Source organism: Lolium perenne, chromosome 4, assembly GCF_019359855.2.
Source record: "Lolium perenne isolate Kyuss_39 chromosome 4, Kyuss_2.0, whole genome shotgun sequence".
Lineage (NCBI taxonomy): Eukaryota > Viridiplantae > Streptophyta > Magnoliopsida > Poales > Poaceae > Lolium > Lolium perenne.
In genome coordinates, this window is record NC_067247.2 from 111504979 (window position 1) to 111526184 (window position 21206).

Here is a 21206-nt window from a genome sequence, read left to right on the forward strand (position 1 = left end):
ACTCCTTTTGTTCATTCATATAAGCCATATTGTTTTTACCACGAATATTAAAGAATGCACACACGGAGGAAAAAAATACACGAAGTTTGGGAGGAAATACCCCGGACAATTGACATGAGAAGAACTTTGAATAAGATAAAAAAATGTAAACTAATCCATAAAACAATTGTCCAGAAAAGTGATGCAACGCGATACACCCTACATGCTACATTTTTTCTCAGAAACAACATGGCTTATGTTTACAAACGGATGGGGTATCTTACATGTAGCTCAGAATAATTTTATTACTAAATAGGTAACTAATGAGCAATACGATGCATAATCGATTGAGTTTCTTCGATTTTGCATGGCTCAATGTTGAATCAACTACAGGCAGTAATCAATGGAATATTCAACACAACCAATTGATGAGTTCGGCGTCAATCTTAGTAAGGAATAAATTATCTGTTGATCTAAAAACAAGATTATCCTTGAAATCCCGTTTACACATTGCCATTGAAAACATTACGGATGATGAAGGAATTTAATTTCGGCATTATTCAAACCAGTTCCAAATAATAAAAAACAGGATAATTATTTTTAAGCAACCAAATAACAACAGGGTGATCGATCAAGGGATTTATTCAGAAGACTTTCATATGCATGGGCGTTAGCTAGCTAGCTGCATGCACTTTCCATATGCTTTTTTTTTCTCACTTCACGCATGCCGCTCGCAAGTGATCTTACACGTACCCACTCACAAACTGATTTAGAAATAACTTAGATTTCCTTAAATTAATTACTTACAATATGAAATATCATGCATAGAGGAATATTCGTCTCAGTAGAGACCTTGAACTTTCTGGGGGATAGGCGCCGCGATGGCCTCGTCCAGCTTCTTGCTGCTCTCACTGGAGGCTAGGCCGAAATGTATGTTAGGGAAATGCGCCCACTGAAATAGAAATCAGTAGAGAGATGTAAACTAAACAGTAGTATTTCGTATCAATTGTGTCCAGAGAAACACTAGAATCCCTTTGGGACAAAAAACTGAGATCTACAGGAATTTTTCTATTTGTATTCCAAACATGCCCTAGAAATGGAGTTATCTGCAGTAATGTAAGCTTTGGCCAGGCAAATGAGAGAGCAACATATGCGTCAATTTCTATCTGAGTGATTTAGCTATTAATTTGTGGCTCCTTTGCATGCATGCATATGAAAGTTGTTGTTATATATGAAATCTATGGGTTATGGTCAAGTGTGGAAACTGGAGTAGTTGTGACCTGTAAATGTAAAACTGTGGTAGTACAACATAGGTGTTATGCGTAGCATGTACTAACGTTCTTTGCTGCAGTGCTGAAGGCTTCTCTGTGGCTTATGTCGGGGTTGTTTGTTTTTATCCTCCGTATCTCTTCCCTGAAATTTATGTGTCAGAATCGTATGGTTAGTAGAGGACAATACCGCTTAATTATTGTTAGTACAAGCTTGCAATTAATTGGGTTGAAACTTACTTAATAAATCGGTTATACGCTGAAGGAACCCGCTGCCTCTTCTCGGTAGCTGCTGCAGTATCAAAGATTCATCCTCATAAATTTAAGGGAAACACATATATTTTTATCCAAACTGTTGGAATCTTGATATAAATGTATCTCCCTTTGAAAAAACTATAATTGGTAAGTGTAGAAATATACTATGCTCCTAAATAAAAAAACTATATGTCCTTACGCTTCTAAAACTGCATACTCTTAATCCGTCATGCAAATTTCTATGGTTTTGGCATGAGTGGCCTAGTTTTGATTTCGATCAGCCAAGTGTTGACATGCATGCACATATGGCAAGGTCAACAGTCAAAATTTGCCATTAATTATATTAGGTTTTGGTCAAAACAAGGACACATGATCACCAAAACCACTCCAAAAAAATACAAGGAACCAAATTAATTCGTTTTTACAAATCGAGTGAGCTGGTTTTCTTGGTTTTAGAATTGAGGATCATTTCTAGACTTCGGCACCAAAGATGGAGGACATACATACTTTTGCTAAAATTAATCAAGATGTAACACAATAGATATCTAGAAACACACTAATCCCTAATAATTATCACTAGATATTATGGAAACTCAAAGTTAGTTATTTAATAATGATTATGCCTAGCGGTATAATGTTTTTACCCATGAAAGACAAGTTTATGTATTCATGCAAGAGGTATGTATTTTCTCAAAGGGGTATGCCCGACACATAAATAGCTAAGTCGGTGACCATATCTCACAGTGATTTAAAAGTGGATAACGGTAGTCAATTTATTAAGATATTTTCATCAATTTGTAACTTTTTTTTCTTGTATCCATTTGGACTTGCACGAATCAAGATATTCAGATCATGTCCTTAATGGGACTTAATAGTTAATGAAAGTGTACTACAAAATATTTTATAGGAAATTTAAGTTTCATTTCTCTATTCATTTTCTCTATACTTGAGTCCATTTTATTTTCATTAGATACCAAGCAATGTGAGATGTATACATAATAAAAACTACTATAGTAACCTTTCAAAAAAAACTACTATAGTAAATACCTACACCAATCGTACTTTGCATTAAGTTTATTCTTCCGTGCTCAATTTTAAAGATTTTCTTGTAAAAAATCTCAGATAATGGTGCAAATTATATTGATGGTTGGACTCCTAACCTACAAATAGTACATCTTGAACTTGAAAAACTAGACAACAAACCCATTTTTATATTGCGGGCGAATACGTGGCTGATTTATAGTTGGCATGTAGAATTTCAGCAAAATAGTACCATCTCTGCTCGATATCTCCCCCGTTTGGCCTAACTTGAGGTGGCAATCTTCACTTTTGGATACATACTTTTCGCAGGATAAATTTCTGACACATGTTTGGCGAAACCCATTATATATTTGTTGAGGCGCGCCAATGGGCGGACACGGGTGCCCAGGGCGCATGCGCTTTTTGCTCCCCTAGATTAGCATTTCTGTTTCTTGGGTCGAGTTGTATGGTGTGGTGTTCATCCGCCCTTAGACTTGTACATATAACCTTCTTTTTCTATCAATGCATCGAAACGCAAGGTTTTTGCGTTTTCGCGAAAAAAAAACATTATATATTTGTGGCAAAACACTTTTCAAAACCACCAAAATGGTTTTTTGTATCTGTTTGATGAGTTGGCTTGAGAGTACAAAAGTTCAAGGTGTAACTTTGTATTTTTCCTAAAGAAAAGACTATACACATGTACTGCAATTCACCTATGTATACAAATTGATCAAGAGGGAAGAACAAGAGTTACGATTCACATACTAAAGTGAAATATCAAAATATATATGCATGATCTTACGTCGCATGTGTAGCATATGTTCTGGGTCACTTTTGGTTGAGTACATCATTGGCATACGGTATTTGGAAGAAGAGCTATAGTCAGGGTAATTTCCTCGAAAGCTGATATTGTGAGCCTTGAGATTCTCCTGCCATCAAGCAAAACTATAAAGTTAATTCATTAATTGACTTGAAGCATCATTTAATTATCGACATAGAACAGAAGAATACTTCTAACATATATTCACGGGAGGATTTGGAATGTATAAACATCGCAAGCTAGCTGTGCAAGATTGCTATTCAAAATCAATAAAAGAAAATAACAAAATACCCGCACAAAAAAATATAACAATATACGATCAGGTACACGACACTAGAGATGTAGTACTACTTTTGTATTTGCATGTGAGCATTAAAACTCTTTCCTGTGAGCGAACAGTGTGCATGCTGCCGTTTGTCTTTACTGTATAAAGCGTTGAAGCATGACATGACCGATGCATGCTGGCTTTTCTCTGCTATAAGCTAGAGTAGGAGTTAGGGTAAGCTTGGCTCTAGCCAGGTGTATGGTTTGGCACCTCTCCCTTCCAGTTGTGAAACTTACCATCTTTCTAGCCTCTATGGTAGTAGTAGAGAGAAATAATGCAAACAGTAGGCATGACTGTATTATCTCCAATAATATAAATATAACACAATGTTTTTAAATGTGATTAAATCAAATTAGCAAACCACTACAGCTGTCTTAGGAAGCTAGGAATAACACCATATAATATCATATATACAGCTATATATACACATCTCAACCTTCCTTTAGGTGAGATAATTTCATGCAAACATGATCTTTCATGAACTATTATTACGATGCATGTTAACCTGGGAATGATCTTGCACAGGTGGTGGTGACTGGATTAAACCTCTCAAGTTCACCGAAAGCAAGCTAGTGCAGTGCCCACAACGAACGGTCACGATGTTCAGCATGCTATTACTGGGAACACTGACCTGCAGATCGATCACAAGGAGACACAATTAGGTTTTTTAGTTCATCCAAGGAAGAAGAAAACACGAAGGGAAAAGGTAGAAACAGAAGAAGAAAAATAACCAGGTCTCTCTGAGTGAAGTACCAAAGAGCTAAACTCCAACCAAGCATTTTCAAAAGGCTGGTGCAGATCTACACACATATATGCATCTCTCTCTCTCTCTCTCTCTCTCTCTCTCTCTCTCTAATTAACTCGTGCCTGCTGTAAAACAGTTGCTCTCCATGACTTTTATCAGGGCTCTGCTGGACCAAATCAGAACTGGGGCAACCTTTTCCGATGCCTGCTCATTGGCTGCACTCTTGCCGTTTTCTTTTCAGGGGTGCTCTGCAACCACAACCTGAAGAAGGACCAGCTGGTCGTAGCTCTAGCTATACTTTGTTTGATTCCTCAACCTCCTTCTTTTGGGCACTCACTCCCATAAGAAAGAGTAGTATAAGCAAGTGAGCCAAATGCATCTGCAGATGATTGTGTTTGCTCCCATGAAAGGGACTTGGCTCAAATCACAGTCCATATCTCGAATTGCTTATTTTCAGATAAAATATATGAAAAATATTTCTTAGAGAATGATGCGTGCAGTATTATGTATGGTGAGGGTTCTTCTCAAAAGAATATTAGCCATGGCCTGCCATGCTCGCTACCATCATGTCTGCTCCATGCTCCCTTCAGTGCAAAAAGGATTAAAGATCTCACCTATAAACACTGTAGGAAAGAGAGGAAGATGACAGCGATGGTTCATGCAGAAGGCACTTCACGCGCGCTAGCTAGACTAGCTCACGATCAAGCACACAGCATGCACTACTGTGCATAGTACATCTTAGTGGGTCACGCAGATGCAGGTGTGTTTGTCAACAAGGCTAGATCCATCTCTCCTTTTGATCTTCGATGTAGAGAGAGAGAGATCGAGAGAGAGAGAGAGAGAGGATCAAATACGGCATTGCAGTTCCAGAGAAGGCAAGATCTCGTTTAATTAATTCAGGATGCACTGTGCATAATCAGTTTAACATTCCATTTGGTGAGTGGGAGATATATCAGCTGAATCTCCTTTTTATCTTGGTTAGCAGAGACCAAGACGGCATTACTTCAATCTCCAAGTTCATAGTGTACATCAAGCTAGTTTTTCCCTTTTTTTCTTTCTATAATTACTACTCCAGCACACAAGTACTTGTGTCATGCATATATATGTACTTATGAACGAACCAAACAATAAAGGTGCAGAAACTGAGAGGAAGAGTACAAACAGTACTAATTCGATGCCAAGGACAACAAAAATCCCAAAAAAGAGGGAAAAAAACCAAGGCACAAGCTCCACATTGCCAGTAGCAATTTTAACCAGATTAACGCATACTGCAAACTGGAGATATATATATATATAGAGAGAGAGAGAGAGCGGAAGACAGGAAGCATCCATTACTCAGAATTTCTAGGTGACAACTCGCTAACACAGTATGCTACTGTTCCTCTGTTCAAGTAATAAATAAATAAATAAAAGAGTTTACGTTCTAGCTATTGCGTGTAATAGTTTAAGCCTATCGGTTTCCTGGAAAAAAAACATGACTTGATTCAGATAAAGAATAGCAACACTCTACACAACGTTTCATTGCTATTTAGATCAATAACTTAACTTGCTAACTTTATAGATCATACACCGAAGTTATGACTGTTATTGCATGCTCTGTGTTGCATATTCAAGTAGAAAAAAATCCATAATTGTCTTCAAATAGAGTTAGTTAGAATCAAACCACCACAATTGAAATAGGTTAGGGCTGCTGTTCTTGGAAAATAAAAATAACAAGTACTACTACATGAAGTCTGCACACATCACAGTACAGTTTGTCATGGACTCATGATCGCTAGGCATGAACTTCACAATTTCACAATTTCAACGATGATCTAACAACAAGTTCCATCAAGAAACCCGGCCAGTAAGAATTAGAAAAGGGGGCGCGGGGATGCAATTTCAGAAATTAGTCAGACAAATCAAAGGCCACAAATGACATGAGCATACCTAGAGGTGAATTAGCTCAGGAGACTAATCGATTAGCAGGTATAGCTAGGTTTTCATGGATTCGATGAGAAGCAGCTCGATCGATTTTCCACGACATGTTCTGACATTCACTTTCTTTTTCTTCCTCGAAGTCTCGTTTGAAACAAGTAGAAACGGATAAGAAAACTCAGCTGCGGCCAAATCAAAAGGAGCACGGCGTAGCGAAACAAAAGAGGATCAAAATCATTCATAAATCTCTTAGCCGTTTTTCCAGTAACTCTGATAAACACAAATTCGGCAAGAAAGTAGCCAAATCCTACAGAATTAGCTCCACTAATCTCTCTCTGTAGATCTCCTCATGAATCATGAGAGAGAGAGAGAGAGGAGAGAGAGATGGGGCATATTACCGCGAGAATTGTGTTGCAGAAGTTGCAGTGCACGTAGCACACATGCTCCGCCGGCGCGATCTGTGCCGACATTCTTTTCCCCTCCCGACGTTGCAAGATATCGAGAACAAAAGAAGAAAGGGAAGGCCGGCAGGGGAGAGAGGATGAGGAAGATGACGGAGTAGAAGAAGAGACCAAGGACCACTAGCTAGCGGGTCAGAGTGCCGTCCGATATTTATATCAGTACAACGTGTAATACAGAAATTATGGAGTAGAGAGACACATAGGAGCAAATTGCTAGTGCAAGTGTGCGTGCATGTGGGGGATGCTTTTTGCTGTGTCGCTCTCCATCCGGAGGACCGTTCATGACGGTGGAAATGCTAATATTGCTATTGCAGTTGGGGCTCCCTCTCTCTAGGTGCACACGGAAAGATGGTGTCTAGGTGCATTTCGTAATCCGTACTACCTGGCATCTATGGCGCAACTCAAATATTCACTGATTGAATCCGACAACGTTACGTGTGGTGTTTTCTTAAGGCATAGTAGATAGCAAGCGCTTGCTGCTTGAGTGAGAAGTCCTTGATTTAACCTCACTGGTTGGAGCTGACGCTTGACGAAGTTGTATTCCTTGCGGGATGTGTCGTTCTCAAAACCTGACCCTATAGCACTTTTTTACAATGAGGTCGTTTTTTTTTTTTTTGAGAATAAAACTCTTGCTTTAAGAGAAACATCGAACAATACAAAACATCCCAACAAAAATAAAAATTACAATGAAATCCTTGTGTGGGGGATTTTCCGGTGGCCCCAACAAAGGGGCTACATTGGCCCTAACATCGTACATGAGGGAGGGTATACTCTCGATCGATTAGTGTAATAACATTTTGATGTGTTTATTTTCCGTAACCAATTTGTAATAAACTTTGGATGTGTGTATTTTTGGTAACCAACTTGTGTTGAATCTAACATGGATGAGTTTCTGGTGGCACTCCAGTTCTCCCCCTGATCCCCACCCTCTCCATGCCGAGGATCACCTTTGGCCCTTGAAACCACCACGAAGTAGGACCCACAAATATTTGTCTTGTCCTTGCCATGTAAACGAAAATCCAATCTAGTCATGGCCGTATTCACAATTGCTAACTATCCCAGATTGATGGCTATTCACATCTAAAGGCATATTTCTAACCATGAAAATGAATAATTTCTAACTTCTCTCGTAGCCAATTCCATGCTATTAATTGGGCCCATAGTAAATGCTCACCGAAAAGCAATGTTTTGAGCAACATGCACACATATATACATCATGGGTTGTACCCTAAATGCAATGTGATGGCTATTATCATGACAATTTTAAATTTCTTGAGAGGAAAAAAGAGATATACAATTTTTATTCCTTGTGGTCGAATATATGTGTTTATCTGGTAAACCTCTTAGTCGTGGATTTGATACCGTAGAGACACATCATTTAAACACTAGATGGCTATGCAATTGTGAGATCCTTGCCAACATCCATGTGTTTGTTCTCCCCCATTGTTGGTGCTGGAAACATGAGAGTGGGAAAGGAAATAGAGTCAAAGAATGCGAGATCGTCGAAAGGGGTTTGTGGCATGGACAAAGACACCACAAAGGAAAAACCAAGGTAAAGAGTGATACGATAAAGGTGATTTTGTGTGTGTATGGGGGCGATGGAGTTTACACAGGAGTATTTAGGGCTAGACAGTTAATTAAGGGCCAACGTGTTGTCCACTAGACGGGTTAAATCTTCTACGTACATCAAATTCAAAATCAACGAAAACCTTACATCGAGGAGGTGGTGTGAAAGATATGGGTGAATATTAGGGTTGGGAAGGGTTGGGCCTAGTTGGCCATCATGTGTAGGTGTCAAATTGTTTGTGTTGTCGCTGAAAAAAGGGGGAAGTGCTTGCACAAGCACCGGATCCACAATTTATGTTAAACTTGTAACCTTTGTGGTTTGAGGGTTTTAACTTAGATAGATGATTGATATCTCTTCCATATCTACATCGTCGATCTAGTCTACTATTTCATCGGGTGATGAGAGGACATAGACACTCTTGGCCCCTAATGAAGATCGACCTCACCCTTAAAAGGAGGTTGCGATCTCGTCCTCTCCATCAAAATGATGCACATCTTACTTTATCAAATTATTCAACGAAACATGACAAGATGGATAGAAAGATTACTCCGAAGACACCATCGATCCCGGCGACAATTGTCGTTACACCTACAAGACTGATGTCGGGGTGGCCATTAAATGGTTTATGTGCCCTGACGTCACACTTGCCTGCATCATATGCAGCAGAATGCCTCACCAAGCCACCAATGGCGAGCCAGGAGCATAACCTATTCGAAAGATAAGCAAATTATCATATTATTTAACTCAAATAAATAGTAGACTTCGCATGATTATAAAAACAATGAGTAAACTAGACATGGGAACTAATACATCACAGATCTACTCTAAATGCTATAATAAGAAACTCTAGCAAAATCTCAAAGAGAAAATACAATATCACATACGATATAGTCGGTGTAGTAACAACATTTGCATTGACCTGGTCACCCATGGGTGTCGCCGAAGAGGTTGTTTATTTCCAGGAGGAAGCCGTCTTCATCATGATAGGATTTCTCTGACGACATGGTGCTTTCAGTAGTTGCACAGGAGCACTTCCCAAAAACACAATCGCTTCTCACCAGTACAAGTCTACGAGAGGTGGGGTTACCATAAACAACATGCATGTGTGATGTCTACACACGCTTCTATTATTATAGACAGTGTTAGGCCTCCAAGTGCAGAGGTTTATAGAACAACAGCAAGTTTCTCTTAAGTGGATCACCTAAGGTTTATCGAACTCAGGGATGTAGAGGTCAAAGATATCCCTCTCAAACAACCCTACAATTACGATACAAGAAGTCTCTTGTGTTCCTAACATACCCAATACACTTGTCAGATGTACAGGTGCACTAGTTCGGTGAAGAGATAGTAAAACGCAAGTGATATGGATGAATATGAGTGGTAATACAATCTGAAATAAATATGGCAGCAAATAAACATGCAGTAAAACAGTAAATAAAAGGTGATTCGATGTTTGGAAACAAGGCCTAGGGATCATACTTTCACTAGTGGTCACTCTTAACAATGATATCATAACTGAAACTACTCTACACTCTTTTGTTGTATAACAAACACCATTCATTGTGTAGGGCTACAAGAGCACCTCAATGCCGGAGTTAACAAGCTCCACAACATCCGGAGTTTATATTTAAGCAACCTTAGAGTGCATGATAGACCAACACAATTATACCAAGTACTAACATAGCATACACACTGTCAACAATAGGCTATGAAAGGGGGAATAGATCGCATCAATACTATCATAGTAATAGTTAACTTCATAATCTATAAGAGATCACAATCATAGCTTATACCAAGTACTACATGATGCACACACTGTCAACATTACATCTTGGAGGAGGAATAGACTACTTTAATAACATCACTAGAGTAGCACATAGATGATATTCAACTAGATCACAAAGAGAGAGATGAACCACATAGCTACGGTAGAGCCCTCAGCCTCGGGGGAGAACTACTGCCTCCTCATCATGGGAGCAGCGATGGCGATGAAGATGGCGGTGATGTCGATGGAGATGACTCCGGGGGCAATTCCCCGTCCCCGCAGGGTGCCGGAACAGAGATTTCTGTCCCCCGAATTGGAGTTTCGCGATGGCGGCGGCTCTGGAAGGTTTTCTGGTATTTCGTCAATCTGTGTCGAAGATTTAGGTCACGAAGGCTTATATGGGCGAAAAGGCGGAGTCGGAGGGGCCACGGGGGGTCCACACACCAGGGGGGCGCGCCCCCCCTCTGGCCGCGCCGCCACCATGTGTGGGGCCCCCAGGGCTCCCTCCTGGTCCCTCTCTGGCTCTCTGGAAGCTTCTGTGAAATATAAGATACTTAGCTTTGATTTCGTCTAATTCCGAGAATATTTCCTTACTAGGATTTCTGAAACCAAAAACAGCAGAAAACTGGAACTGGCACTTCGGCATCTTGTCAATAGGTTATTTCCGGAAAACGCATCAAAACGATATAAAGTGTGAACAAAACATGTAGGTATTGTCATAAAACTAGCATGGAACATCAGAAATTATAGATACGTTGGAGACGTATCAGCATCCCCAAGCTTAGTTCCTACTCGCCCTCGAGTAGGTAAACGATAAAAGAATAATTTCTGTAGTGACATGCTACTTACATAATCTTGATCATACTATTGTAAAGCATATGAGATGAATGAAGTGACTCAAGGCAATGATCTATAGTTGCTAACAAATAGATAACATATAGCAAAACTTTTCATGAATAGTACTTTCAAGACAAGCATCAAAAGTCTTGCATAAGAGTTAACTCATAAAGCAATAAATTCAAAGTAAAGGCATTGGAGCAACACAAAGGAAGATTAAGTTTCAGCAATTGCTTTCAACTTTCAATATGTATATCTCATGGATAATTGTCAACGCAAAGTAATATGATGAATGCAAATAAGCAAGTATGTAAGATTCAATGCACGGTTGACACAAGTGTTTGCTTCTAAGATAGAAGGAGGTAGGTAAACTGACTCAACATAAAAGTAGAAGAATGGCCCTTCGCAGAGGGAAGCAAGGATTAACTCATGTGCTAGAGCTTTTCAAGTTTTGAAATCATATAGAGAGCATAAAAGTAAAGTTTTGAGAGGTGTTTGTTGTTGTCAACGAATGGTAGTGGGCACTCTTACCCCCTTGCCAGACAGACCTTCAAAGAGCGGCTCCCATGAAATTTTTTATTTTTGGGTGACACTCCTTCCAACCTTTGCTTTCACAAACCATGGCTAACCGAATCCTCGGGTGCCTTCCAACAATCTCATACCATGAAGGAGTGTCTTTTTATTTTAGTTTTATTTAGATGACACTCCTCCCCACCTTTGCTTTCTCAAGCCATGGCTAACCGAATCCTCGGGTGCCTTCCATCAATCACATACCATGGAGGAGTGTCTATTAAGGTTAATTAATTTGGGGCTGGGAACCCCATTGCCAGCTCTTTTTGCAAAATTATTGGATAAGCGGATGAAGCCACTAGTCCATTGGTGAAAGTTTCCCAACAAGATTGAAAGATAAACACCACATACTTCCTCATGAGCTATAAAACATTGACACAAATAAGAGATGATAAGTTTTGAATTGTTTAAAGGTAGCACATGAAGTATTTACTTGGAATGGCAGGAAATACCACATAGTAGGTAGGTATGGTGGACACACATGACATAGGTTTTGGCTCAAGGTTTTGGATGCACGAGAAGCATTTCCTCTCAGTACAAGGCTTTGGCTAGCAAGGTTGTTTCAAGCAAACACAAGTATGAACCGGTACAACAAAACTTACATAAGAACATATTGCAAGCATTATAAAACTCTACACTGTCTTCCTTGTATGGGCCCCCAGGGCTCCCTCCTGGTCCCTCTCTGGCTCTCTGGAAGCTTCCGTGAAATATAAGATACTGGGCTTTGATTTTGTCCAATTCCGAGAATATTTCCTTACTAGGATTTCTGAAACCAAAAACAGTAGAAAACAGGAACAGGCACTTCGGCATCTTGTCAATAGGTTAGTTCCGGAAAACGCATCAAAACGATATAAAGTGTGAACAAAACATGTAGGTATTGTCATAAAACTAGCATGGAACATCAGAAATTATAGATACGTTGGAGACGTATCAAAGGTGCGCCGTGGAAGAAAGTTTTAGATGCTAAGTATAATACTAAAAATCCAAACATCCTGTCATGTCATGACCTTCAGCTTTCCACTTTTTGGAAAGGTGATGTGGGCTTCTAAGGCAGTGAAATTTGGATATAAATGGCATGTCGGAAATGGTAAATCCATAAAATTTTGGGAGGACATTTGGTTTGGCAACTCTCCTTTGGCCACTCAATTCTGGGACTTATATTTTGTTTCTAACCAACAAAACAAAACTATCTTTGACATCTGGGATGGTCATGAGATTATAGGTACTTTTAGAAGAACTTTTACAGAGGATGTGATGGCTCAATGGTATGAGCTGCTAGAGATTGCTAAAACTATTTCTCTCTCCCAAGATGAGGATCAACTTATCTGGCAATACAACTCATCTGGGGTCTATTCTTCTAGTTCTTTATATGCTATTATCAATTTTAGAGGTGTTACACCCATTTATCTGCTTGCTGTTTGGAACCTGAAGATCCCTCCTAGGATCCAAGTTTTTATGTGGCTTTTCTCTCAGAATAAGATCATGACTAGAGATAACCTGAGAGCTAGAGGTATACCAAAATCTATGAATTGTTAGATGTGTTCTGAATTTGAATCAGTTCACCATCTTATGTTTGAATGTGTGGTATCTAGATCCATTTGGAACCTGTTTGAAGAAGTTTTTGAAGTGCATGTTACTAGCTTTGAATCCATTGCTGCAAAATGGCTCTGTAATAAAAAATTCAAGCATTTTAATGTTGCTTCTTCTGCTGTTCTTTGGGGTTTATGGCTGAATAGAAATAGTCTGGTGTTTAATAAAACTACTTGGATCAATGTGAAACAGGTGTGGCGAAGGATTCTATTCCTACTTCGAGATTGGATGAAACTTTTCATAGATCTAGAGTCTGGAAGAAACGGTCAATTTGTGGACCTGCTGCTAGCAAGTTAAAAGCTCCTCTCTGCCTCCCAGTGGGGTGAAATGCCCTTCTTTCGACTGGATATCTTCCTGGAACTCAAGCTATGAAGGCAGAGCGAGCTGACCTACCTCCTGGACAACCCTGGTGAATCCCACAAGATCCATGTGGTCACTTGATCGCTCTCAACAAATGGGGGATTAAAAACCAGGATTGACGAAGGAGAATTGTCGGGCAAGTGCTATGAAGATGAGGTTCTGCTGGATTTAGGGCTTCAGTTATCCTATCTTCCCTCCTGAAAACTGTAATAGATCTACTCGGTTTAGGTCGTTACTTTCTCTTAGTCGTCGTTTCCAGCTTTAAAAACAGAATTCTCTCAGGTTTTGCTGGTATTTCGGAGTTGGCTGGGATGGCAGTCATACTCCCCAGGAAAACCTTTTCGTTTTTCTTTCCCTTAGCTTTGGTTTGATGTTTTTGCTTTCCTGTAAGAACTTGGCTTCTTTTCTATAAAATGGAGCTGGGGGTGTGACCCCTATTGATCTAAAACAAATTCAGACCGGTGGAGTGGCTCCTACACGGCTCCAACTCCATGTACCACTCCTAGTCCTAGTCACCCATAAATCAAAATCCGGGAGTGAAAAAAGAGAGAAGTGAGTGGGGCCTACGCCATCTTCAGTGATCCAACGTAAATTCAGCTAGAGTGACCATTTACGTCCGTGTAGATAAGAAATAGGCAAAAAACCCAGGCCAATAGCCCGATGCAAAATGACCGATTTGTTTGGGCAGAGATATTCGCGGCTCGAATTCGTGCTTGAAATGCGTCGGTGCAAACATCAAACGAGTCAGCGCCGTCCTCCTCCTATACCTACATGACCTGCCTCTAGAGGCACAAAAGCCACTCCTACTCCAGCTACCCAAAAGAAATCGTATTTCACTAAGGCCAAGCCCTAGCCTGCGGTGGATGTCGACCAAGCCGCATCAATGCCCCCGACATCCTAGAGCCCGCACCAAACCCAACCCCAAAGAAGACCGCCAACGCAGGCAGTGCAGGGAAGGCCAAAGAGCCGAAGAAGGAGCAGACAACGAAGGAGAGGGCGATACAGATCAAGAAATGCAAGGATCGGCGTGTCGTCGTGCGGGCGAATACGGCACAGTTAGCTGTTGAGGCCGTGCAGGCCAATGCCAACTCATAGCTCGGGCCATCGCTGAGGCCATGCTCATGATCAGCAAGCAGGATTCAATCGACCCATGCGTCTTTGATTACCTCTAACGTTCGCATGCCGCACTGCCACCTCTACAACGACCCACATCACTTTTGTTGCCAGATATGCGTTGTGTCCCTCAATTCAGCTCCAAGTGTTGCTCTCCCGGCTCGCCATCTCTCGGTCATCGTCACCAGATGTCCCGTACTACGAGGGAGTTGTCGGGGCCACATTCCTGGACCTGAGCTGCAACCCTCGCGGGTATCTGGTAGTAGTCCCCATCCCCCTCCCCCCGCAAACTGTTCAAGGAAATGAAATAGCCCCTCCTGACACCCACCGAACCGGTATGCTCGCCCGACCTCACGTCCCTTTAGTCTGTTCTATAGTCCTCTAATGCCCGATGATCCGTAGGAATACTACGCTGAGCACGACGATGCTTGCATTGAGGCTATGTTCCATGGCGGCGGATTTCTCCCGGTAGACGCCATTGGGAACGAAACTCAGACACAAGGGTATGGCATACATGGACCCCCATTGTTCTCTCAATTTGGCCAACCTATGGAGCAAGACATGCCCGTGCTTGATGATGCCGACGGCGAGGGAGAGGGCTTCGAGGAAGGTGAGGCAGAGGTCGCCGCCGGGATGCCGATGATGGAAAGAAGAAGGGCACGAGCCAAAAGTCTGTTGGCTACAACAACGAAGTTCACCGCATGCTCTGCAATTCTTGGTTGTCCATAAGCTAAGAACATATATGTGGTGCCGAGCAAAAAGGCCATGTGTATTTAAGGAAGTTCAACCAAGAATTCCATGAACGTTGGCGACTAGTTGCGTTCTGGATTCATATATAGTACCCGCATAGCCAACTATCCCTCCAAAAGAGGTGGGGGTACATCCAGCAAGAGACAAACAAGTTGTGTGCAAAGATCGGTCATATTGTTTCGCGCAAAGTGAGCGGCAGCTGCATTGTCGATGTGGTAAGGGACGACCAGCTTTGTTTGTGCGATGTAAATGCATTGGCATATCACCAAGGTCTTACAATATGCATATGTGTAGGTGTCCTGGGCCTTGGACTTCTTCAAAGTATTATGAGGCAAGGGCTACCACATGGTTCACTGTTGACATGTGGTCAAGAACGCTCCAAAGTGGAAGCTAGGCTTTGAGGCCTACCTGATCAGTGTCAAGAATGGCGAAGCCGGTGTAGCGGTGGCCGCCGATGGTGAAGACAAAGCCCCGATGATGAATGCATTTCCATCTGGGCCAAGGTGCCACAAGTCCACCAAGGACGATCTGAAGTGTGATGCTTCCGCACTTACGTTGAGCGATACCTTGAATATGATGATGGCCGAGACATAAAATGCCTTTGTCAAGATCGAGGGACGAGAAGCGGCGCCGGGAGAAGGAGGCCACCGCTGCCACCTTCATCAACATCACCAAACAAGCCATAGAGGTCCAAAGGATGAACGGACAAGTTGCTTGCAGAGGAGAACTGGATATGTTCGCCGACTTGATCATCATGGATCCGGATTAAAGGGCATGGTTCGAGAAGAAACAAGTCATCAGCCGTGAATGTGATGCGTGCTCGCCCACATCTATCCTATTTTATTTCATTTCATTCGAACTTCTGCCCCTTTTTAACTTGCACATCTACTATTTATGTGCACTATGTGATTGACTAAATTGGCTATGTTTTGAACCACTATTTTGATTGTTTGTATGGCCACTTTGTAAATTTGGATACACAAAATCTGGTCGGGCGGATGAAATGCATCGAACCATTGGGCTTCCTCGAACCAAATAAACATAAAATGCAATAAAACTAATTTAATGTGCAAGACCTGATCCAAACGAAGTGAAATAGACATTATTCGAAAATAGCTAAGTCGATAGAGATGCACTAACTAATCGCAAAAAAGAACTGCACTAAACTCAACTACTCCGTCAAAGAGGGCCGGGCCCGGGCGGGAGCGGATGCAGGCAGGAGAGCAGACCCATGTTCTGTCATTTCGACGGGACGCTTTTGATCCACACCCTCTGCCACTCTGCAATCCACTGCGCCCATGATTAACTGTCCAACAGCTCCCTGTACGTATTATCTTTCTTTTCTTTCTTTTTCTTTTCAAGTCTGAAATACAGCAGACGGCACGTTTAATCTTTATAATGGCGGCGGGGTCCAGTGGCAGCAACGTCATTGCACGGCTTGCCATGCCGCGCCTAGGTTCTGTATCCTCGGCTACTCGCCCGTACCACGCGTGCGTGTGCTCTAGTGTACTGGATGCCTGTGAAAATAGACCCAAAAAATTACTATTGCTAATTTTATAAACTAAACTGCAGGTTGCTGTGGTGTCATGCTAGCTGGCATAAGAATGGTCCGCGAGTATCCGTTTGCGTCGCGCTATGGACGCTAAAATGACCGTTTTTGTCCGCGCGACCGTTTGCGTCTGGGGGCTGCTTCAGCGGAGCGACGCATTTATTTTTTTCTTGTTTTTTTCCTCTTCTCCATTTAAACATAGTTCCAAATATTACATATTGAAACATGATTTTACACAAACTAACACATAGTTTGGAACATGGTTTACACAAACTAACACATATTTTGAACCATGGTTGACACAAATATAACATTTTAAAAAAAGAAACCAGTTGTGTTGATTTCCGTATGTTCGCTGCCAAGAAAGAACATTCGAGGGCACACCCAATCACCCAAACTAGAAAATCTAGCGGGAGGAGACGGTACCCTTGTTGGTTCTACTGAGGAAGAACATCCAGAAACCTCGACTACTGGCTTCGTCTGGCCCGTAGCCAGATTCACTGCAAAGAAAGAACACTCTAAGTTCTACCTATCGGTGTCCGAGCTGGATTCGCCGGTGTGGTAGTGCCTGCGGCAGGCTGTGTCGTCGAACACCTTGAAGATCATCTCGCCGTCCCCCTCATAGAGGAAGGTGAGCTGGCAGCCGGGCTCGAGCGCGGGGTCACGGGCGAACTTGTCCCACCCCGTGTGCAGATACATCTTGCGCTGCCCGTCGAACAGGGCCTCCACGGGCCAGCGGTAGAAGTTGCAGCTGGCCCCCCGTAGCTGCAAATGCGCCGGCTCGACGCCATCGAAGAACTCGGCGAACTTTTCCGGAAGCAGCTTGATGTCGAGTGGGTCGTCGTCGATGCGGAGGAGGAACTCGAAGCAGCGGTCGTCCTGCGAAGATGAGGAGGGCGCATGCGACGTCGAGCTTGGGGCCGTTGCTGCTCCACCATAGCGGCCACTTCCCCGACCTCGGGGGCGCCCAGGGCCGCGGCCTCGACCGCCTCGCCGTCCACCAGGACCGGCCATGGACTTCCTCACGGGTTTGGCTGCGTCGCAGGAACACCTAGGCGGCGCTACGGTCGAGCTTTGTGGCGGCTAGGGTTTCTTTGGAGGAGTGGATGAGGAAGAAGAACGCGCGCCCCCTTTATATAGACCAGAGGCATGCGGCGGCCGCGGGACGCGTGACGTCGCCATTAACGTGGTTGGCGGAGGTGGGCTGCGGCCGCTCGGCAGCCGATGCATCGCCATTAACGTGGCGCAGGCTGCCGAAGCGAGGCAGTCACTGGCGCGTTTGAGAAGACGGATCGACGCAGAGTCGCTGCCAGACGAGCCCGACGAAACGTCCGCCATACGCGAGCGGACACTTTCCGGAAGTCCGTGGAGACGCATCTGAGGCGCATATTTGGGCCAGGTTTGCGTCTCCGCGGACGGCCCGGTCACTTTGCGTCACCCGCCTGCAGGAGGTGCCAGACGCATTTCCGGTCACGGCGGACAAAAACGGTCGCTCAGCGTCCGTTTTCGTCGCGACGCTGGAGATGTGCTAACACCCATGTTTACGATGACATGCATGGTAAGAGCAATTCCAATAGTATAGCTAGTTGTTGGCTATAAACCAAGTAGCATGTCATCTATAGCCAACTTAGAGCCAACATATACAATAGCGAGCTATAAAAATGTAGTATTTTATCAATGTATGACCCATATTTCACTCCCACAAAGTACCTATGAGCACGTGCTAGAGTTGACTCTTGCATGAGAGCTCACTCTCATTCTCTCTCTCCTCCAACTAAGCAATAATATACTATTTTAATCATTATACTCAGCTAACTAGGACTTATTGTACTTGCTCTAAGTTGGCTCTTAGACTAGCCCGAATGGGGGTATCATAAGTAGTATCATGCATGCCATGCTGGCAAAAATCTGATGTGGCGTACCAATTAATGAGGTGAGAGATGAGAGTGGTATCATAATATGATACCGTATCATAACACGTAAAACTAGAAAACTTAGTGGCAAACACATCATGTACATAAATTTGCATTGAGATTCTACAAAACATTATATGTGATGATACTATGATAATATCTTATGATACTATATATTGTGGGGTAGTATCATAAATTATTACCATTGTGACTAGTCTAATGCAAGAGCCAGCTCTATCACGTGCTCCTAGGCACATTGTGAGGCTAAAAGGTCAGACATATATTGATAAAGTAGTACATTTTTAGAACCACTTGTTGTACATTCTAGATCTATGTTGGCTATTGATGACATGATATCTTGCTTATAGCCACCAGTTGGCTATACTATTAAACTTACTCTAACATAGCTAGTTACCACCTCACTCTCTTTCATCATTTATTATCATGTCATGTATCCATAATGTTTTAGGATGTATGATATTACTAACTATGTTACTCCCACTATGAGTAGTTTAAAAATTAATGGACTTCATAGGACCCCAAATCCAGACACCACGGAACTTCACACGAAAGCACCAAACCATTTTTTGTGTGGTAGTACCTCCAGCTAGCTAGGTTCATGCATGTCTACAAGTTAAGGAATATCCAACGAACCGAAAATTAATTGTGAGCGTGTGGGCAAGCCCCAAAAGGATCGCGAAAGGGTGGGATTGGATGGTGATCAATGTCTGGGCCGTCTATCGGGGGATCTGACGATTGAGTTGGGTCTAGTCGTCTAAGACCTGTGCATCCAAAGTGTATACGTTTATACATGAACTACACGCTATTTAGTGCTACATTCGTTCCAAAATGTCAGCATATTTAGAAGGGTATTAAAAAAACACTTAAATTTTGGAACGCATGTAATAATTGTTATGTCGTTATATCTTGAGTTTTGTATATGGTCTGTGTTAAATACCTGTATATCTTGTTGTATAGGACTCACGTTGTATTTGTACCGTGTACACCCCTCTCGTATAGAGGTGGATCTTGTACCCATGTCCAATATATAAACACAATGCAGCCCTATGTTAGGGTTACTGCGTCCCATATGTTTTGATATGGAATTAAAGTGTAGTTCTTCCAAACGCATCTAGATCACAGCGGCTAGCATCATGTCGTACGCATCGTGTTCCTCCTCGGTGTCCGGCACATAGGCTCTCAACATCGCCCTCTCGAAGAAGTTAACATGAGACAATGTTCCGCTTTGTCAAAGTCGAGCTAAGTTGTTTGGCTTCCTTGATGGATCATAGGCATAACCGGGGAAGGAGTTGGAGACCAAGGACAAGGATGGGGTTGAGGTGAAGATTTCCAACCTCGAGGATGCGCGCTGGGTCATGCAAGACCAAACCGTTCTAGGGTTCCTGTTAGGAACATGGCCAAGGAGGTCCTCACGTAGATGGTTGGCCTCACAAATTCTGCGATGATTTGGAAGGTTGTAGTGGATATGTTTTATGCATAGTTGCGAGTGGTGCATCTCCACACCAAGTTGAACAAATGTTGCAAGGAAGATAAGACGGGACAAGCCTATCTGGACGATATCGATCAAGAGTCTCTCCGATGAGATGGTGGGTGTTGGTAAGCCCATGGATACCTTGGATGTGATCTCATACATCCTCATCCGGTGTGCGTCGACAACTTTCCATCTGCTACTTCTACAAGCACCATGATTTTTCAAACTTTTTCGGACACTGGATTTGCTACTCATAAAGCCCAGAGATGGCATCGAGCTTTCCTCACGACACACCATCAAGGAATGCAAAAGAAAGATGACGCTAAATTTTTCAAAAAATGTGTTTAATTCTTTGTTGTAAGGATCTTGTTGTAACTGCTGGTTTCAAATAGTATGCAGAATTGGGCCTCATTTCGGAAAAAAAGCATTAGACCTCCTCCACTATTTTTTTTATCAGCATGGTACCGATAAAAATATCTGTCTGCACGACGTCTCGTGAGTACTCCCTCCGTCCTCAAATAAGTGGACATCTAGCTCTAAATTTTATCCACAAAAGAGTGTACTCATATCTTTCTAATGTACTTTAATTGCTTCTTTTTTATCGCACGGAAATCAAATCCTATAATATTAAGCACATATTTTTCTTGTTTTCTACATGCACTTAGCTTATTGAAATTGAAGGTGAAACAATTAAAAAGAAAAGATGCATGTTTTCAACATATTTTTTTACTCCACTTCATAATTTATCTTGAAAAACTCGTGTGTACACTTATTTGTAAACGGAGGGAGTAGCCACAAAGTGAAAGTGTGTCAGAAAACTATTGGCGCTGACTCGTATGCAGCCAGGTGGCTCAGAAGTCTAAATACACTTTGATTGTCCCGTGGTGGGGTTCTTCGTTCTTGTGTTTCC

At 42.3% G+C, this 21206-nt stretch overlaps 1 protein-coding gene across 3 annotated transcripts; it reads right to left on the bottom strand.

Annotated features, from left to right (window-relative positions):
- Positions 1-555: 555 nt before the first annotated feature.
- On the bottom strand, positions 556-6943 carry LOC127302985 (protein YABBY 2). Of its 3 annotated transcripts, none has more exons than XM_051333720.2 (6): positions 6728-6943; positions 4173-4298; positions 3325-3451; positions 1488-1539; positions 1260-1392; positions 556-931 (listed from the first exon to the last, which is right to left on the bottom strand). In XM_051333720.2, the coding sequence occupies exons 1-5, from the start codon at positions 6797-6799 to the stop codon at positions 1296-1298; spliced, it is 474 nt and encodes a 157-aa protein (XP_051189680.1). In that variant the 5' UTR covers positions 6800-6943; the 3' UTR covers positions 556-931; positions 1260-1295. The 3 variants fall into 3 exon arrangements, with proteins under 3 accessions (XP_051189680.1, XP_051189679.1, XP_051189678.1); XM_051333719.2 differs by having other exon boundaries at positions 1317-1392; positions 1488-1536; positions 6728-6941; XM_051333718.2 differs by having other exon boundaries at positions 604-931; positions 1317-1392; positions 6728-6937.
- Positions 6944-21206: the final 14263 nt, after the last annotated feature.

Bases quoted from the DNA above. Each gene is read 5' to 3' on its own strand.
- LOC127302985 (XM_051333718.2), bottom strand. From the start codon at position 6,799: ATGTCGGCACAGATCGCGCCGGCGGAGCATGTGTGCTACGTGCACTGC. The intron at 4,299-6,727 runs GTAATATGCCCC...ATCGATCTGCAG, and splicing joins TCTGCAACACAATTCTCGCG to GTCAGTGTTCCCAGTAATAG. The intron at 932-1,316 runs GTTAGTACATGC...TTTCTATTTCAG, and splicing joins TCAGCACTGCAGCAAAGAAC to TGGGCGCATTTCCCTAACAT.